At 38.1% G+C, this 16,153-nt stretch overlaps 2 protein-coding genes across 3 annotated transcripts in view; one reads left to right on the top strand and one right to left on the bottom strand.

The window, feature by feature from the left end:
• The window catches only part of LOC117973809 (cytoplasmic FMR1-interacting protein 2), a 59,871-nt gene that overhangs the window by 26,444 nt on the left and 17,274 nt on the right, over positions 1–16,153 (top strand). For both annotated transcript variants that reach the window (XM_058996775.1, XM_058996776.1), the window contains exons 16-25: positions 284–437; positions 935–1,091; positions 1,815–1,911; positions 2,183–2,259; positions 5,270–5,378; positions 6,547–6,666; positions 7,205–7,404; positions 8,492–8,579; positions 13,452–13,595; positions 14,968–15,058. In XM_058996775.1, the coding sequence (XP_058852758.1) occupies positions 284–437; positions 935–1,091; positions 1,815–1,911; positions 2,183–2,259; positions 5,270–5,378; positions 6,547–6,666; positions 7,205–7,404; positions 8,492–8,579; positions 13,452–13,595; positions 14,968–15,058 (1,237 nt within the window). The remainder of the gene's footprint in view (positions 1–283; positions 438–934; positions 1,092–1,814; positions 1,912–2,182; positions 2,260–5,269; positions 5,379–6,546; positions 6,667–7,204; positions 7,405–8,491; positions 8,580–13,451; positions 13,596–14,967; positions 15,059–16,153) is intronic.
• Positions 10,128–12,545, bottom strand: LOC117413204 (fibronectin type III domain-containing protein 9-like). The gene is made up of 2 exons (XM_034022026.3): positions 12,289–12,545; positions 10,128–11,142 (listed from the first exon to the last, which is right to left on the bottom strand). Exon 2 carries the CDS (start codon positions 11,132–11,134, stop codon positions 10,565–10,567), a length of 570 nt encoding a protein of 189 aa, XP_033877917.3. The 5' UTR covers positions 11,135–11,142; positions 12,289–12,545; the 3' UTR covers positions 10,128–10,564.

Raw genomic sequence — 16,153 nt, 5'->3', positions numbered from 1 at the left:
AAAGACTGTTTTAAGGAATGCTTTTAAGGACTGATTTTTGTAGAGTGTTTATGCATTCTCTTAGATTAAATCGTACAAACAAAAAACCCTCTTTAAAAGAACTGAAAAAGGTTTCATGAATTGCAAACATAATTCGAATAATCAAAATGGGCTTTAAAAAACACCTTAAAACAGTCCCTTGTAACCAATGTTTGTGAGCTAAAATGGATTAGAAAACCTCCTTTAAGTGGTGCCTGAGGGGCTGAGCTGCGTTACCGATTACAAGCTCTCTGATTCCTTCCAGCTGTACATGGTGAGGACCATGCTGGAGTCTCTCATTGCGGATAAGAGTGGCTCCAAGAAGACCCTGAGAAGCAGCCTGGATGGGCCCATAGTCCAGGCTATTGAAGAGTTCCACAAACACTCCTTTTTCTTCACCCATCTGCTCAATTTCAGCGGTAAGTGATCCAGTCATGAGGAACTGCAGTCAGGCAAGCTCATAGTGATACAGGAATGTAGGTCTTTCTCTTCTTGTCATCTTTAAAAGTTATTATGGTTAGGGATGAGTCGCCTCAAAAATACTGAAAACGCCCATCCACTGACTATTTACCATGTTAGGCAAACCTTCTTTTCAAAAAGCAAATATTTATAGCATATTGATTCATTGTGCTCAACTGACTGTACTTTATAATTTGTAAGAAAATGAATGAATGTGGAAATATACACACGGAAAGTTAAAATACTACTCAAATACTTATTTTGTTACAGTTTAATTAGACAAATAACACATGGTTTAATATATGAAATAGAGCCGTTGTTATTAAGCCCACAATGCAATGCATGTATATGTGACTGGGGATCCCCTCTGTGATGCAATTCATGTGTATGTGACTGGGGATCCCCTCTGTGATGCAATACATGTGTATGTGACTGGGGATCCCCTCTGTGTGTGCAGAAGCCCTGCAGCAGTGCTGTGACCTCTCCCAGCTCTGGTTCCGAGAGTTCTTCCTGGAGCTGACGATGGGGCGTAGAATCCAGTTCCCAATCGAGATGTCCATGCCTTGGATTCTGACAGACCACATTCTCGAGACCAAAGAGCCTTCCATGATGGAGTAAGGCATTCACAACTAATGCAGAGCACTCAATCAAATATCACAGCACTGATTTCTGATGTTGGTTTCCTGTCCTATTGAATGAGCTTGCCACACTATGTGGTTTCAGGTTAGAACCCCTGAAACAGGGTTCCAGTGATGTTTGTAATAGTGATGTGATCCGTTTGCTTGGCAAATAACAGATATTGAGAGCTGAATAATGCTTTTTCTTTGACAACAAAGCAGAAGAAGAATGAAAACAACAAGACAGGTTGCCATGTTAATAATATTCGTCCCCATGTACAGTAGTACTGTGGAAGTTAAATGCTTTGTACCTTTAGCTAGCTATGGTATGGTGTGCTGTTGCTTTATGTGCAGGATTGTCCTATATAATAAAACTTCAGGCAATGCACACATGATTTCTGCAACGATATTGGCATTCATGTTGTTTTAGGTTATAAGCAAATGCCAACATTTTTAATTAACGTAATAGCTTACTGTGAAAGCATGACCCCACTGTGAATGCCATATTATGTCACAGCTTGACACACTGTTAAAAAAAGCTGTTAATTAATTAATGCATGGGCTATCCTGGGCAAGGTGAAGTTACACAGATTTTAAAGTGGCGTCTCTTATAAATGCCAAACTAATCATCTTTGTTTTTATTATTATTGCATTGTCTAATGCCCCATACCCCCAATACATATACCATTTTAAATGTCTGTTTTCTCTGTCCATTTTTAGGTATGTTCTGTATCCCTTGGATCTTTACAATGACAGTGGATACTACGCTTTGACAAAATTTAAAAAGCAGTTTCTCTATGACGAAATTGAAGCCGAGGTAAGTAATGACATGTTTTGTGTATGAAATATTTTCACTGTATAACCCCAAGTTCATTTACATTCAACACCACTATGTAGCCTTTGAAAATGTATACTGCAGTCATTTTAGTGATGCAATGTGTTGGTTAAACTGAACTGTTATCAGATGTGCACATGTATTTATATCATCATTTTTAATGCTTTGTCCTAAGAAATAGAAGTGTTTTAGAGAATGTTGTCAAACCTTTTCTTTGCTACTCATGGCCTCATTTCAATTTCTCATTTTTCAGGTGAATCTGTGTTTTGACCAGTTTGTTTACAAGTTGGCAGATCAAATATTTGCTTACTATAAGGCCATGGCTGGCAGGTACAGTATGCTTTTGTCTTTTTTGGGTACCCTATGAAATGGCAGCTACAATAATATGAGACTTTTGTTGAATGTTACTGCAGTGGTAACATTTTCATATCTGCTGTTAAGCAATACTGACTTTTTAGATCACTACTGACCTGAAGGTACCAGCTTCAAAATACCCCTCCATGATGTTTTTCTTTCTGAAGTGCTTACCCAATCACGGGCCCAGAAAGGCACTTCAGTATGATCGTGTTTACATGGTCACAGTCCTTAAAGGGTTAAGCTTATTACCCAGGGTAGGCGTGTGGAGATCTAACTTCTCTTTTATGAAGCTATTGTGGAGGGGAAACCACAGACAGGTTACAAACCACACACAGTAAACTCAATTCATTTAAATTATCATCAGTGGAGATCATATATATACTGTACATTGTACAAGGTTTCTGCAGTAGAGATTTTAGTTGGTTTTTAAAATCATTAAGACCCCTTTCATTTTTAACATCACTTGGCCATCTGTTCCAGTTGGATGGTACCCTTTTTAAATCATTAAGCAAGAGAAGATCAGTAAGGTTCAGGAAGATATTAAAACCCACAGGGAAATGAAGTTGTCCTAACAAAGACATGCTTCTAGTTATTTTGAGCATTTTTACAGCGTTACATGATTCCTGTCTGGCAGAGTAAGTCCTGCTACAAAAACACAATTTTTCAATGAGGTATATGAAAGACTTCCAGAGCTTCTTTTGAATAAAATGGACCCAACTGCAATATTTTTTATCACTAAGGTTAACAGCATGGGTGACTGGTTTCCGATTCGAATCTGATTTCAGACTTGCTCTTTTTCTCTTTACAAAATACTTTTAAGAAATGTTTCTTTTAAGAACTTTTTTGGAAGGTTTTATAAACATTCCCTTGGATTAAGCTTTGCTTGGATCCACACAAAAACAGTAGAAAAAAGGCTGTCATGAACTGTAAGTTTGTTTTAAGTAAGCAGCATAAGTGACTATGGCCTGATAATGTGGACTGCTGTATGCTTGATTTTCTGTGTTTATTAGCAGACTCAACACATTTTGTAACAGGTCATACAATCATTAAGAAACTGCAAACCCTGAATATTTATTACATTGTGAATATAATGAAAATATACAAATGAAGGATGACATCTCATTCTGTGCTTCTTTTCAACAACAGGGACCCGACTGCTTTTGTAAAGCATGTAGGCACTTTGTTATTGTGACCAATTTATTTTCTGACGCATCTTGCATACCATTTACTCAACAATAAGACTGCTCTGCTCCTAAGAAAAGACATTGTAAAAATGGCAACAAGCTTAAAAAATTGCAACTTGTGGCTACATTTAATCTCTGTGATTCATTCTAGCATGAGAATTGGTTCCTAATGTAGAGATTAGTACAGCATTAGAAGGCAGAGAGCAGAGGTAGAAAATGCAATGGTTGTGGAAATGGTTAGTTTAATTCTAGTTTGTCACGGAATCACAGGTTTTGAATCTCTGCCACAGAGCAAACTTACCAGTCTCAATCGGTACATTACAATGAGCTGTATCTATATTCACAGTTTAGAGCTGAAGTACCTGGGCAGTGATAACTGGAGTAAGTGACCTCTTTATGAACACACCCATAACTAACAATATAACCCTAACCAAACAAAAGCAGCGGCAATACAATGGCGAAGCAATGAGCTGCTAAGGACAGCTACAATGGTTGCACAGAGGCACAGTGAGTAGAGGTATAGCGATTCATTGTGTATGAACAGAATGCACAACTTCCTTACATTATATATTGCATTGTGAAACACAGGCGTGTATTATTATTGTAATTGAAAGATGAATACATGTGATTTAATCTCGGTGGTTGTAGTTTACAAAATGATTACATTAACCTTACCTATTGTGAACTTACTTTCCGGTGTCTGTTACTGCTTCACTTCCTAGGGCATTCCACCTCAGCAGTGTCATCAGCTCCAGTGTGCTAATGTGTGAAGAATAATCTGCTATTTATTCCCAATCCATTGTGTTGCCATTGCTTGTAATGCTGTGGTCGGTTGAACGTTATCTGCTTGGGTTTCTTCAGGGTGATGGACTGGGATTGTATTAGACTTGTGTGTGTAATGGTCCTTGCACCTTGCAATAGATCACATGCCTTGGTCGTGGGTTATTGGTTTCTCTTTGTAGGACACAGAGAAACACTTTTGCTATGATGTTGAATGGGGATTGTAAATGAGCCTCTAAATACACTGGTTATATCATTCCTTTACACATAGGGGTCACTGGAAAGGGAACATGATTTCTTGAGGTGCTGAAGTTGTATAGCTATTGCAAAATGAAAACCATGATAGTTTCTGAACACATCCCGCAAGCTTTTTTAAAAACTGCCTGGGATCCTTTTCTGCACTCAGCAATGCGTACCCCAAAGTGCAGTTAATTTTACAACTTGCAAATCTAGTAACAAGTAACTCAAGTATTTATTTTTATTATTATTATTATTATTATTATTATTATTATTATTATTATTATTATTATTATTATTATTATCATGATTTGTTTATTTAGCACATGCCTTTATCCAAGGCAACTTATGTCTGCTAAGAAATAAATAATAATAATAATACAGAGACTGGGGTGTGTGAACTATGCCTCTGCTGCAGAGTCACTTATAACAACGTGTGACCCGAAAGACGGAGCACAAGGAGATTAAGTGACTTGCTCAAGGTCACAGAGCAAGTCAGTGAGTGAGCCGGGATTTGAACCGGAGATCTCCTGGTTACAAGCCTTTTTCTTTAACCACTGGACCACACAGCCTCTACACAGGGTATTCTTGAGTTGTTTGTTACTAGTTTTAAAATTGCTGTTTACAATAAAAGCCTTGAGAAGTCTGGCTAAAATAAATTAATGTACATTTAGACTTTTAGCCTTGAATGTTTTATTGTTGTGGTGGAAGCTTATTTGTAAGAATATGTTTGAGTTCCAGTTGTGGGTACAGCCACAGACACAGGCTTTCTTGTTTTACAGTGTTCTCCTTGATAAACGATTCAGAGCTGAATGCAAGAACTACGGCGTGATCATTCCCTATCCACCATCCAACCGATACGAGACGCTACTAAAACAGAGACATGTACAGGTACTGTCTCTTTGAAAACAGAATACAAGGCTATTTAAAGTGTTCCTTCATGTGACACAGTACTGGAGCGACTGACCCAGACACAGGCTATGTTTTGTAGATTTCTTTTTTTACATTTTTAAAGTGGTACATTAGGAGTAAAAGTCTGCAAGGGCACTGATTGCAGGAATACATTATTTACTCTGTTAGGCTTCCATAAATGTATTTGGCCTTGACTCACAGCACACTAATTTGTTTTTCTACAAAATATATTAAAGCAGTTAGTTTTAATAATATACCTGTGGCAGGCAGTCAGCAGCAGAAATAACACACCCAGACTCAGAAACTCAAGTTTGAAGCGCCTTGGCGCACTTTAATTATACACCAATAACAAAACACACAAAACACAGGAACAAAACCCTAGAAACTCTTCATAATAAACTGAAAACCACACCCAAGCTACGCCTATCATAGTGCTTCCCTCTCCCTCTCCTCAACAAACACTCTTTTGTTCCCTTTTACACCATGTGGCCAGGGGCTTGATTGATTCAATCAATCATCCATCACCACTTGGCCACATTCCACACTTTCCCATTCAAACTTCAATCACTCAGTTAATCAAACAGACAAACAATTAAAGCGCTGCCATGTGGCTATGCAAGGGTGGCAACCTAGGTTCCAGCCTCCTTCACCAAGATGGCCGCCAGCCACCAAACTCACACCCATGTGCAGGGCCTCTCCTCTGTCACAATACCTTACAACATATTTCCTGCCTGATTCTGCCCTGTAATTATTCTGTTATGAGTAATATTTTCAAACCCCAAATCAGACCTCTCAAAGTGAGGTCTGTACATTATCTAGTTATTATGTACTAGTTACATAAATGTATGTTCTGTTAATTCTATACAAAAATAAACATTAAGCAACAGATTCTTTTTTTTTTACTTCTAAAGTCTTAAATGAAAAAGAAACCATTTAAAACTGCTTACAATGCCTTCAATTAAATCATTTTTTTTCTGGCTTGGTATCTTTATTGGGTGCATTATTCCTTTCAGAAATAAAATGTGCAAATGACAGTTTGGAAAAATGAGCTTTGAGAATCTAGGCCAGGTTTGTGCTATAAATACTGCGTTTATCTTATTCAAGGGTAACAGACATCGTTTTATGTTTTTTGTTCCAATGTTTCCAGCTTCTGGGCCGCTCTATTGATCTGAACAGATTAATTACACAAAGAATATCGGCTGCAGTGTACAAGTCTCTAGACCAGGCCATCAGCCGCTTTGAGAGTGAAGACCTGACCTCCATTGTGGTAAGCACAACAACGTGAGGGTGGGAGAGAGATTCTTACCACTGCTGAAACAAACCCTCATACACGTTTCCTATCGGGAAAGCATTGTAAGCCCAGAGAGGTACAGTAAAGCATAATCAAAAACATGGCAAACCAAGGTAAACTGTGGTAAATGCAAACTATAATCACAAGAAAAGCATGGGGAATTAAACATTGGCATGCAAATTTACTGTGGTGAACTTTTAAAGGGGTGCATTGGGGCTGCCAACATGGCGGAACAACACAAGCTTGCAAGGTTTTTCTTTTGTTCCTAAAACTTGTGTGGATGCTTGAATTCAGCCAGTTAAAACAGTGCATCGTTACTTCCCCTTTAAGAATATTAAAGTTAGCGCAACAGAACCAGATACAATGATTGAAAACATCATAAAAAGATAAGGGAGGGGTAGGCTGGTTATATGCAAGTATTGTAGTTTTTAATATTAAATGTGTTTGGGGTTTTCTACTCATTTGAAAAGGGACAGGTCCCACTGGGTGTGTTTTTGATGTGTGTCTCTCTCAGGAACTGGAGTGGCTGATGGAAATCAATCGTCTGACTCACCGCCTGCTCTCGAAGCACATGACCCTGGACAGCTTTGATGCCATGTTCAGGGAGGCCAATCACAACGTCTCGGCTCCCTACGGGCGCATCACTCTCCACGTCTTCTGGGAGCTGAACTTCGACTTCCTGCCCAACTACTGCTACAATGGCTCCACCAACAGGTGAGCGCTCCTTTAGAACTCCCCAGGAAACCCTGTTGAAATTCAGCACTGCCCTTTACACTTTCATCTGATAAGCATTCTCAGAGAGTACCAAAACTATCATCTATAACTATCAAGAAACAACTTAGTTGCAGGAAGGATCAGCTGTTCTGAGCAGTTTCTGTCTTGCTTTATAGCACTAAAATGGTTTTATTCCTGTCTGAAAATGATTATTTGTTTATTTAGCAGACACCTTTATCCAAGGCAACTTACAGAGACTAGGGTGCGTGAACTATGCATCAGCTGCAGAGTCACTTACAACTACGTCTTACCCGAAAGACGGAGCACAAGGAGGTTAAGTGACTTGCTCAGGGTCACACAATGAGTCAGTGGCTGAGATGGGATTTGAACCGGGGACCTCCTGGTTACAAGCCCATTTATTTAACCACTGGACCACACAGCCTCAAAATGATCCTATGCCTTTGCACTCAAAACAGGCTTATTTGATTGTTAGTTCAGTTTATCCCTAAATTATACAGCTGAATTTGGAAATGACTTTCTTAGTTCAAGCTCCTCATCAGCTTAGTACGCCATTCTGTCATTTGAATGGATTTGAATGAATGCTCAGCAGATTCCAAAAAAATGTTTGATCGGTAGCATTAAATACAAAAAAGTTATTCAATGTTAGAACACTGGCCCTGTTGTATAAAACTGTATATGTTTATGATATTTATGGCAAATATAAAGTGTGTTTAGCAACTTTATTCTTCATATTTTGCCGCAGATAAACAAATACTAAGCAAATGGCCATGGCGATTTCACTTAAAGGTCGATGAGGGATGTGTCAAAGCAGCTACATTGAATTCATGTTTTTATTTGCTTTAAAATTGAAGCAATTGTTTTTGGTTAAAAACGAGAGTGGTTTAAAGCACAGGTAATTAATAATACTAATTATTATAATACTGTATATAAATAATACATTTGTGGTTAGCTGACTTACAAATGTGAAAAATTATATTTTTTAAAAAACTTTTTTAAAAAACAAAATCCTTTAAATTGGCAAATGGAATGTAGATAGACACCAGTGTGTTTTTGTGTTTTTGTTCAGGTTTGTGCGAACAGCAATCCCCTTCACTCAAGAACCACAGCGAGACAAACCTGCCAATGTGCAGCCATACTACCTGTATGGGTCTAAGGTGAGTGCAATGAGGCAGAATATTTTTTGTTGAGCATAACCTTGCCCAGTAGCCATTTTCTCATTGATTTGTAACAAGTATGGACTTTTATTTCCCTCAGACTACAGTACACAAGTAATTTTGCTATTACTCTTATTCAGGGGGAATATATATATGTATATATATATATATATATATATATATAAAATGATCAGCATTTTCTGAAGGCGTACAAAGCGTGCGCCAGGAGTCGGGGGGGGGGAGGGGAGGGGGGGGGGGGGGAGGGGGGGGGGTCGTGGTGTCATGGTTTTTTATTACTAATGATGACGTTTATAGAGCTGGAAATATTCCCATACCTTCCTTTAACATCACTGCAGACAATAGCGATGTCACTTTTGTCATGTATTTTACTTTTGGTTAAGGGAGAGGATCCTGTTAGAACACGTTTCATTCACACAGCATACGAGGAGTAAAGAATTTAAAAGGCAATACAGAGTCAACAAGCTTAGGCTATTTGGTCTCCACTTCAATTGTATACATCAATCACCACCCCCTTACAGACATCCTGTGACAGGGTATGCACTCTCCTCATGTGTGTGCAGCGCCTCTCTCTGCGGCATGGCGTTGCAGTCGCCCCAAGCCATCTCCACCGGATGTTTTTAAATTGACGGACACTCTGTCAAGACCCACCCATCTGCTGATTTGAGGGCCGGCAAAGCCAATCACTCGCTGCCCCTCCTCTCAACTAATCCCAGCAGGCAGCACAGTCTTAATCGAATCTTAATCTGTCTACAATCAATTAATCAAGCAAATCAACTCCAAAATTCACACACAATAACCCCCTTTCCCCATATAAAATTACACCAACACTAATTTCCACATGTGCAGGGTAGTTGACCTGCTACACATCCCATATAATTTGATAATAAAAAATAATAAACCTTGCGCAACAATAACTTAAATGACACATTAGGACTTAGAAACGATCAAAATCCTTGTTAAATAAACATTAAACCACGTTTTGCATTTAGCGTCACTTCTGGTTTTAACCCCGCCCACTTCCAATGACATCACCTGTGTAAAATCTGAGTACGAGTATTGGTTTCCGAGTTTGAGTAATGGGTTCATGCACACCACGGATTAATATTTCAATACAAATTGCCTTTCATTATGACCAGCAGGCCCGCTCACCTTAAAACCAATCTCTGTCATCCTTTTCAGTTCCTTAATTAGAAGACAATAAAAAACAAATGCGGTGGTCAGAATAGAGAGCTCTTATTACTGTATATACTGTATGCATGGTCAAATATTTTTCAATAAGAACGAGAGGAGTCTATTCCTCCCATTTGTGCTCATCCAGTTCCTTGTATCTTTTTAATCTCAGAACTGTCAAGTAGGGTCTGAAAGGATCCCAGTGATTCAGCATCAACAACACCACGCCACTTTCTGTGTAAAAGAAACTCTTGTCCAGTCAGTCTCCACTTAAATTCCAACTGTGGTCCTGGTTTCTGAGCTGCCTAAATCATAAACGTAACATGGTTTTAAAAGAATAAACAGATTTTGTATAATTGATATCAGTAGTTTATTAGCAGAATGAAATGACAGAAATACAAAAATGCAAACATCTTCATTTGTCTGTAGTCACATTAGTTATATTTACCACTTTGGGTTGTGGATGCTGTAAAAATTAAAAGACTTGGGCTAGGAACCACAAATACTTTTAGGGCAGAAGTTTGATACGTTGATGCATAAAACATCATATGTAAATTTAATTTGCAGTATTTTTCTTGTTATATTTCACACAAAACAGATATGCAGATAATTCAAGTAAAATAACCCCCCATATACCTAGTAAAGAAAGGAGAGACACGCCTTTCTCAACAGCAGAATGTATGTTATTTATTTCAGGCATCACTTACGCATTATCTTTAGTACAGAACGTTTAGCGAATACATTTCAAGCAAAGCTAATATTCAAATATTTGCACCTGCACTGTTTTTCTCTGATCAGTATAGAGAACTATACTCATCGGAGTCCGAAGAAGCCAGTTCAGAGCCTGCCAAAGCTGTTAGCATAGGGATATTATTCTGGTTCTCCTTCAGAAGACCTATGGAGCAGGCTTGCTGATCCAGGGATCCCTGAAGGTCTGGGTTGGTAAACTTTGCTGAGTGATTCACGCAACAGGAGTAGAGACAGCGGGCCCAGAAGAAAATCAAGGCAAGGTTAAGCAGGGTAATCAAGATGGTGAAGACCAGTTCGCTAACTGGAATGGGGAGGATGATGGGGTTGTTCCCCAGAGTGTGAAAGGTGGTGCAGGGGTCACTAGAGGAGGAGACATCCTTACAGGTCACACATAAGTTGTAGTTGGTAGAGGGGAACAGGTGGTAGAGAAAGAGGGACGATGTGTTTCTTGGCACCATTATCTTGTGGCCGACGCTTTTTCCGGAAACACTGGGAAAGTGGAAGTATCCGTTGGAAGCGTACGATACGCTGTGAGAATTTTCCACGCAGGGACCGGTGGCCGACCAGGTCGCGATAGCCGTCGTGTAGGTGATATTTTGAACAGCAATGGTCATTTTCACTGCTGCCAGAACGAAAGAAAAATATTTTTATTTCTGCTGTTTGTTTTTAAATGTTACATTCCCAGTACCTTATAATTCTGATATTTAACCACTAGTGAAAAGAAAAGTAGCATCAAAAGTCATATGAATGTCTTTAAAAACAATGTATTTACTATTTTTATGGTGCATGCATTTATTCTGTGTTTTTATTTATGACCATGCGTATACCAACAGTTACATTATGAAGCAATTTCTTGCCAAAATGACCCATTCTAAAAATATGTGTAGTGAAGCATAGTTAACAAGACTGAGGACAGGTAAAGCATGGTAAATAAACAAAAACACAGAAAACATTGTAAACTGCAAACTCACTGTACAAATTGATCCAGGCACATTTCTTAGGGCAACATAATAGCTTATACATGTTGTTTTGAAATACATGGATTATTTTTATAAAACGCAGATAAACATCATATTGGTACGATTAGAACCGACTATATGTTACAAAGTATGGTTGTCAGCTCATTTTTGTTTTATTTGATGCTTTCATATTTCTGCTAAGGATTCTGTTGGGTTTTATTTACAAATATTGGTACTTAGTGTTACTTAATTTTCTAATTACGAAAGAGTTTTTAAACTCTTACAAATAATAATTACAATTATACATATACAGCAGTGTGCAAATGTATTAGAATACCTCAAGATGTATTATTTACATCCTTTATATACCTACCTCAGTGTTAGAATTTCAGTTTTCGGTCAGCAGTGATATAGAAACAATAGGCACTTCTATGAAAGTGTTAGACCACTTTGTGCTTTAATTAGGCATATTAAACAACTTCAAAAAGTCTCCTGCATTTTACCATTTGTGGCTATGTGTTCATTTTCTCTTACTATTTTAAATTAATTGCATGTGTGGCCTAATAACGTCATCAATTAAATTACACAATCACTAATCATTGCCTATTTTGACAATTTTCCAAGATTTTCAAATACAGTGGATTGATTTCATATCAAAATTACGGAAGCAATGGGTGCTGTAATACAGTTGCACACTACTGTACATTTTTCCATGAATATAATTCCAAAATTATAAATATAACATACATCACATTTGAATGGCTATTCTTATAGATTTATAGTCAAAATAAAAATTTACAGAATATTACCTGTAATGATCCTCAATAAATCGTGAATGCAGTCTCTGCAAATTTAAATATAATGTACTTGTTTTTCTTCCAAATGTCCTTGTATCGGTAATACCTCTGATTGAATCCAGGTGAAGGCTTCTTCTGCTTTTAAACTGAGGCAAAAGTGCGACACCATTACCATAGCAACAGATGTGATGCCGTTGCTAGGGATCAGGGCATCTTGAAGTAGCTCAAAACAGATCAAAAATATCTTATGAAGAACAGCATTTAAATAATTTGTGCTCTGTTAGATTTGTTTCCCATAGTAGTCTGTGGAATGGGTACAGTCTGTGAAAGATTTGAACCTTTTTAACAAAACAGAAAATCGAAATAGCCAAGGTTGCAGCGTGTGCAGTGTTCTACAATACCAGCAGCAGGAACAGTAGCTATTGTTTGTAGCTTTGTATCTTTGTTTTTGATTTCAGTTTGAGAGTTTATTCTCAACATTTTTGAATATTATGCAAAAATGTATTTTCTTTCAAAGTAAACATGTGCAAAATGTCTTTGGCTCACCTCACTATTGTTCCTGTAGGGAGTACTGCAGCTGACAGTAATGCTTCTACACAAATAAACTGAAACAGTAATATTCAGATGCATAAAGACCCTGGAACCAGAAGAAATAAACCAAGAAAGGGTGTACCGTAGGAGGACTGATGAAAGACTACACAGAACAACTAACATATATATTTTTTTTTTTCACGCTGCGTCATTTTTTGATTTTAGCCATTATAGTTCTAAGTTCTAGGTTCGAAGTACATCAGGTAGACCAGAGTGAAAACATTAACCTGTCCCCTGTAACACTCTTTCCCTATTGGAAACACATTTGCTCTAAGCCAGGTTAAGGGCTCTTAGTATTCTTAAATCCACCTTGACAGTGTTGCAGGGGAATGGGTAAATGGTTACACTGATATATTCATAAGCTGATGTTTAAAGATCTGCTTAAGGCATGATAACTGCATGCATAATTGTAAAACAACTGATGGATGAAACAATACTGAAATAAAGGCTCTGAAGAATGAAAGCTTTTTTATATCACTCCGTGCACGTCTCAAACATCATGAAGACCCTGCTATTGGCTCGTGAAATCTCTAGAGCATTACCTGCTTGTTATAACATGATCTTGTCTCTCTTGTTGTTTACAGCCCTTGAACATTGCCTACTCCCACATCTACAGCTCCTATCGGAACTTTGTGGGTCCTCCTCACTTTAAGACGATCTGCCGTCTTTTGGGGTACCAGGGGATTGCGGTGGTGATGGAAGAGCTGCTGAAGATTGTCAAGAGCCTGGTAATAATGCATGACTTTACTGTAGGAGGCCATGATGGAAATTCCAGCAATGACTAGCACTGGTGTGTGCTGGGCGGAGCTGGTGGTTTGCTGGAGACTTGGTGCTGGTTAAGCTGGTCCAAGAAAATAGGTCATTTTTTAAATCTGTTCGCACATTACACACTGTTTGTTGTCTGCACCCTGAATTATTCTATTTGCTGTAACCCTTGTTGGTGATTGTATATACATTCAGGGGCCCAGGAAGTGGCTAGTTAATATGTATTCCCACTCTGGTCACCAGCTCACCAGAAGTTGCTGGAATTTTTACCAGTGGGGTACCATTGACAAAGGGAATGCCTCGCCACTTTGCTTTACATTTAGTTTTAAATATTCAGCTGCGACAAAACATTCTGTGAAAAGGCATATTTTCATTTTAAAAACTGAACGAAAAAAAACTAGTAAGGCACCACTAACAATAATTGAACTGCTTCTTCCTTCGACTTGTCGCTGTTCCTTGCTAGTTTTGTACCGTTACAGCTGATTCATTCTCTGAAATATTGTCTTTGCTTTTGCTTCAGAAGAGGTCCCTCTCTCTTTAATGTGACAGTCTTTTTTTGTATGTTTATAAGTGCTTGTGGCAACCTCTAATCAAGTTGAGAGTGTGTTTCTCAGGCCCTCTGCTGTGTCAGAAGGCACTCTCAGATTCATTGGAAGTAGCCACCAAACATATTATCATAGTCATTAAATCTTCACATGTTTAACATCCTGAACTGCAAATGGCAGTTTTAATAGTTTCTTCTTCTATATTGAATCTTCATATGGCGTGATTTTCCAACCATAACCGTGTAAAATTTGTTCTGTATTGTTTTCTAGTCTATGCCTTTACAATTGATCAATTGTCATACCAATACAATGATGTCACCCTTAAAAAAAGTGTTCCATTGTACAAGCATAGCAAAGTGTAATAAAGTATAGGTAAGCATTGTGAAGCAAGGTATAGCAAAGCACATAAAAAAAAAAACATGCTTCCATTGTAACCTGTGTTCCTTGTAATGCTTCCATTGTAACCTGTGTTCCTTGTAATGCTTCCATTGTAACCTGTGTTCCTTGTAATGCTTCCATTGTAACCTGTGTTCCTTGTAATGCTTCCATTGTAACCTGTGTTCCTTGTAATGCTTCCATTGTAACCTGTGTTCCTTGTAATGCTTCCATTGTAACCTGTGTTCCTTGTAATGCTTCCATTGTAACCTGTGCTCCTTGTAATGCTTCCATTGTAACCTGTGTTCCTTGTAATGCTTCCATTGTAACCTGTGCTCCTTGTAATGCTTCCATTGTAAACATGTATTCATTGTAATGCTTCCATTGTAACCCTGTGTTTTCTGTTATATTGCAGCTGCAGGGAACAATCCTTCAGTATGTGAAAACACTGATAGAAGTAATGCCCAAAATCTGTCGCCTTCCAAGACATGAATATGGATCTCCAGGTAAACCCTCTCCATCCAACCAATTCATATGAAAAATAACTAAGTGTTAAGATAATAGCCTTTCAATTTGGGGAAGTCCATTGCATACAAATCTTGTATACCACAGTGGTTTAAATGTATTGCAATGTGTTTGAGGTCACTATGGCCCTAATTCACTGTTTAGATTTAAATCATATTGCCTGGTTACTAGCTTATAGTGCAGTTAGAAAAAAAATATATGAATCTGTCTTACTGGAGTGTTTTTTAACAACCAAAATTACATTTCAGTTTTCTCTTCCATGTTGGTATTAGAGCCCCCCAATCTGTGCTTGACAGGGAACTCATCATTCCACGAATGAAACTGTATTCGAAACAAACATTTCTGACAATGGAAGCAGTGTATTGTAAATTGTTACTGGAGCTATAATAGTGTGTCTTTTCAAGTCTTCAAAGCTAATCATTATGAAACCGCCCCAAAGACATTCGCTTTGAAGTAAAGTGTATAGGTAGGTACACGGATTACGTGAGCACAGTTTTTACATCATCAAAGCAATTAGCAACGCAGTTTTTTTTTTATTTTTTAAATAGAATATGAACCAACAATATCTGTATTCACTCAGCACATTAGCATTTGAAATGCACATGTTCCTGAGGCAGACTCCATGTGAATAACCCTGCTGAGGTAGAGCATGTGATGTTTCATTACAGTAAGAGCCTGTGCTGAAGCTGCAGCAGTCTGTTAAGAGCAGTGGGTTTCTTCAATGAGACACTATTATAGAAGCCATTTCTCCCAACAAGGGACAAGGCAAGAGTTGCTCAGAACACCTGCTCTTAGCTGCGACTAAGTTGTTTCTTCCTAGTTTAAAACTAATAAAATGGTTTAATTGCTTTCAGAAACTGTAAAAATTGCAAAAATATGGTCTGTTGGACTGAAAGATACTTGAGGGCAATACAACGTAGACAGAACGTTACACGAGTCTGTCATACCTTTCACTTCCGGAAGCCTGGGTTTGAACCGGGTTCAGGTGACAAGAAAAAACAGTTTAGTTCTCAGTACTTCCTCTAGTGGGACAGTAGTAACCACAACACAAAAACATCAGTGAAAAAGTGGAATCT

This window comes from Acipenser ruthenus, chromosome 23 (assembly GCF_902713425.1).
Source record: "Acipenser ruthenus chromosome 23, fAciRut3.2 maternal haplotype, whole genome shotgun sequence".
Classification (NCBI taxonomy): domain Eukaryota; kingdom Metazoa; phylum Chordata; class Actinopteri; order Acipenseriformes; family Acipenseridae; genus Acipenser; species Acipenser ruthenus.
This window is presented reverse-complemented; position numbering and strand designations above follow the sequence as displayed.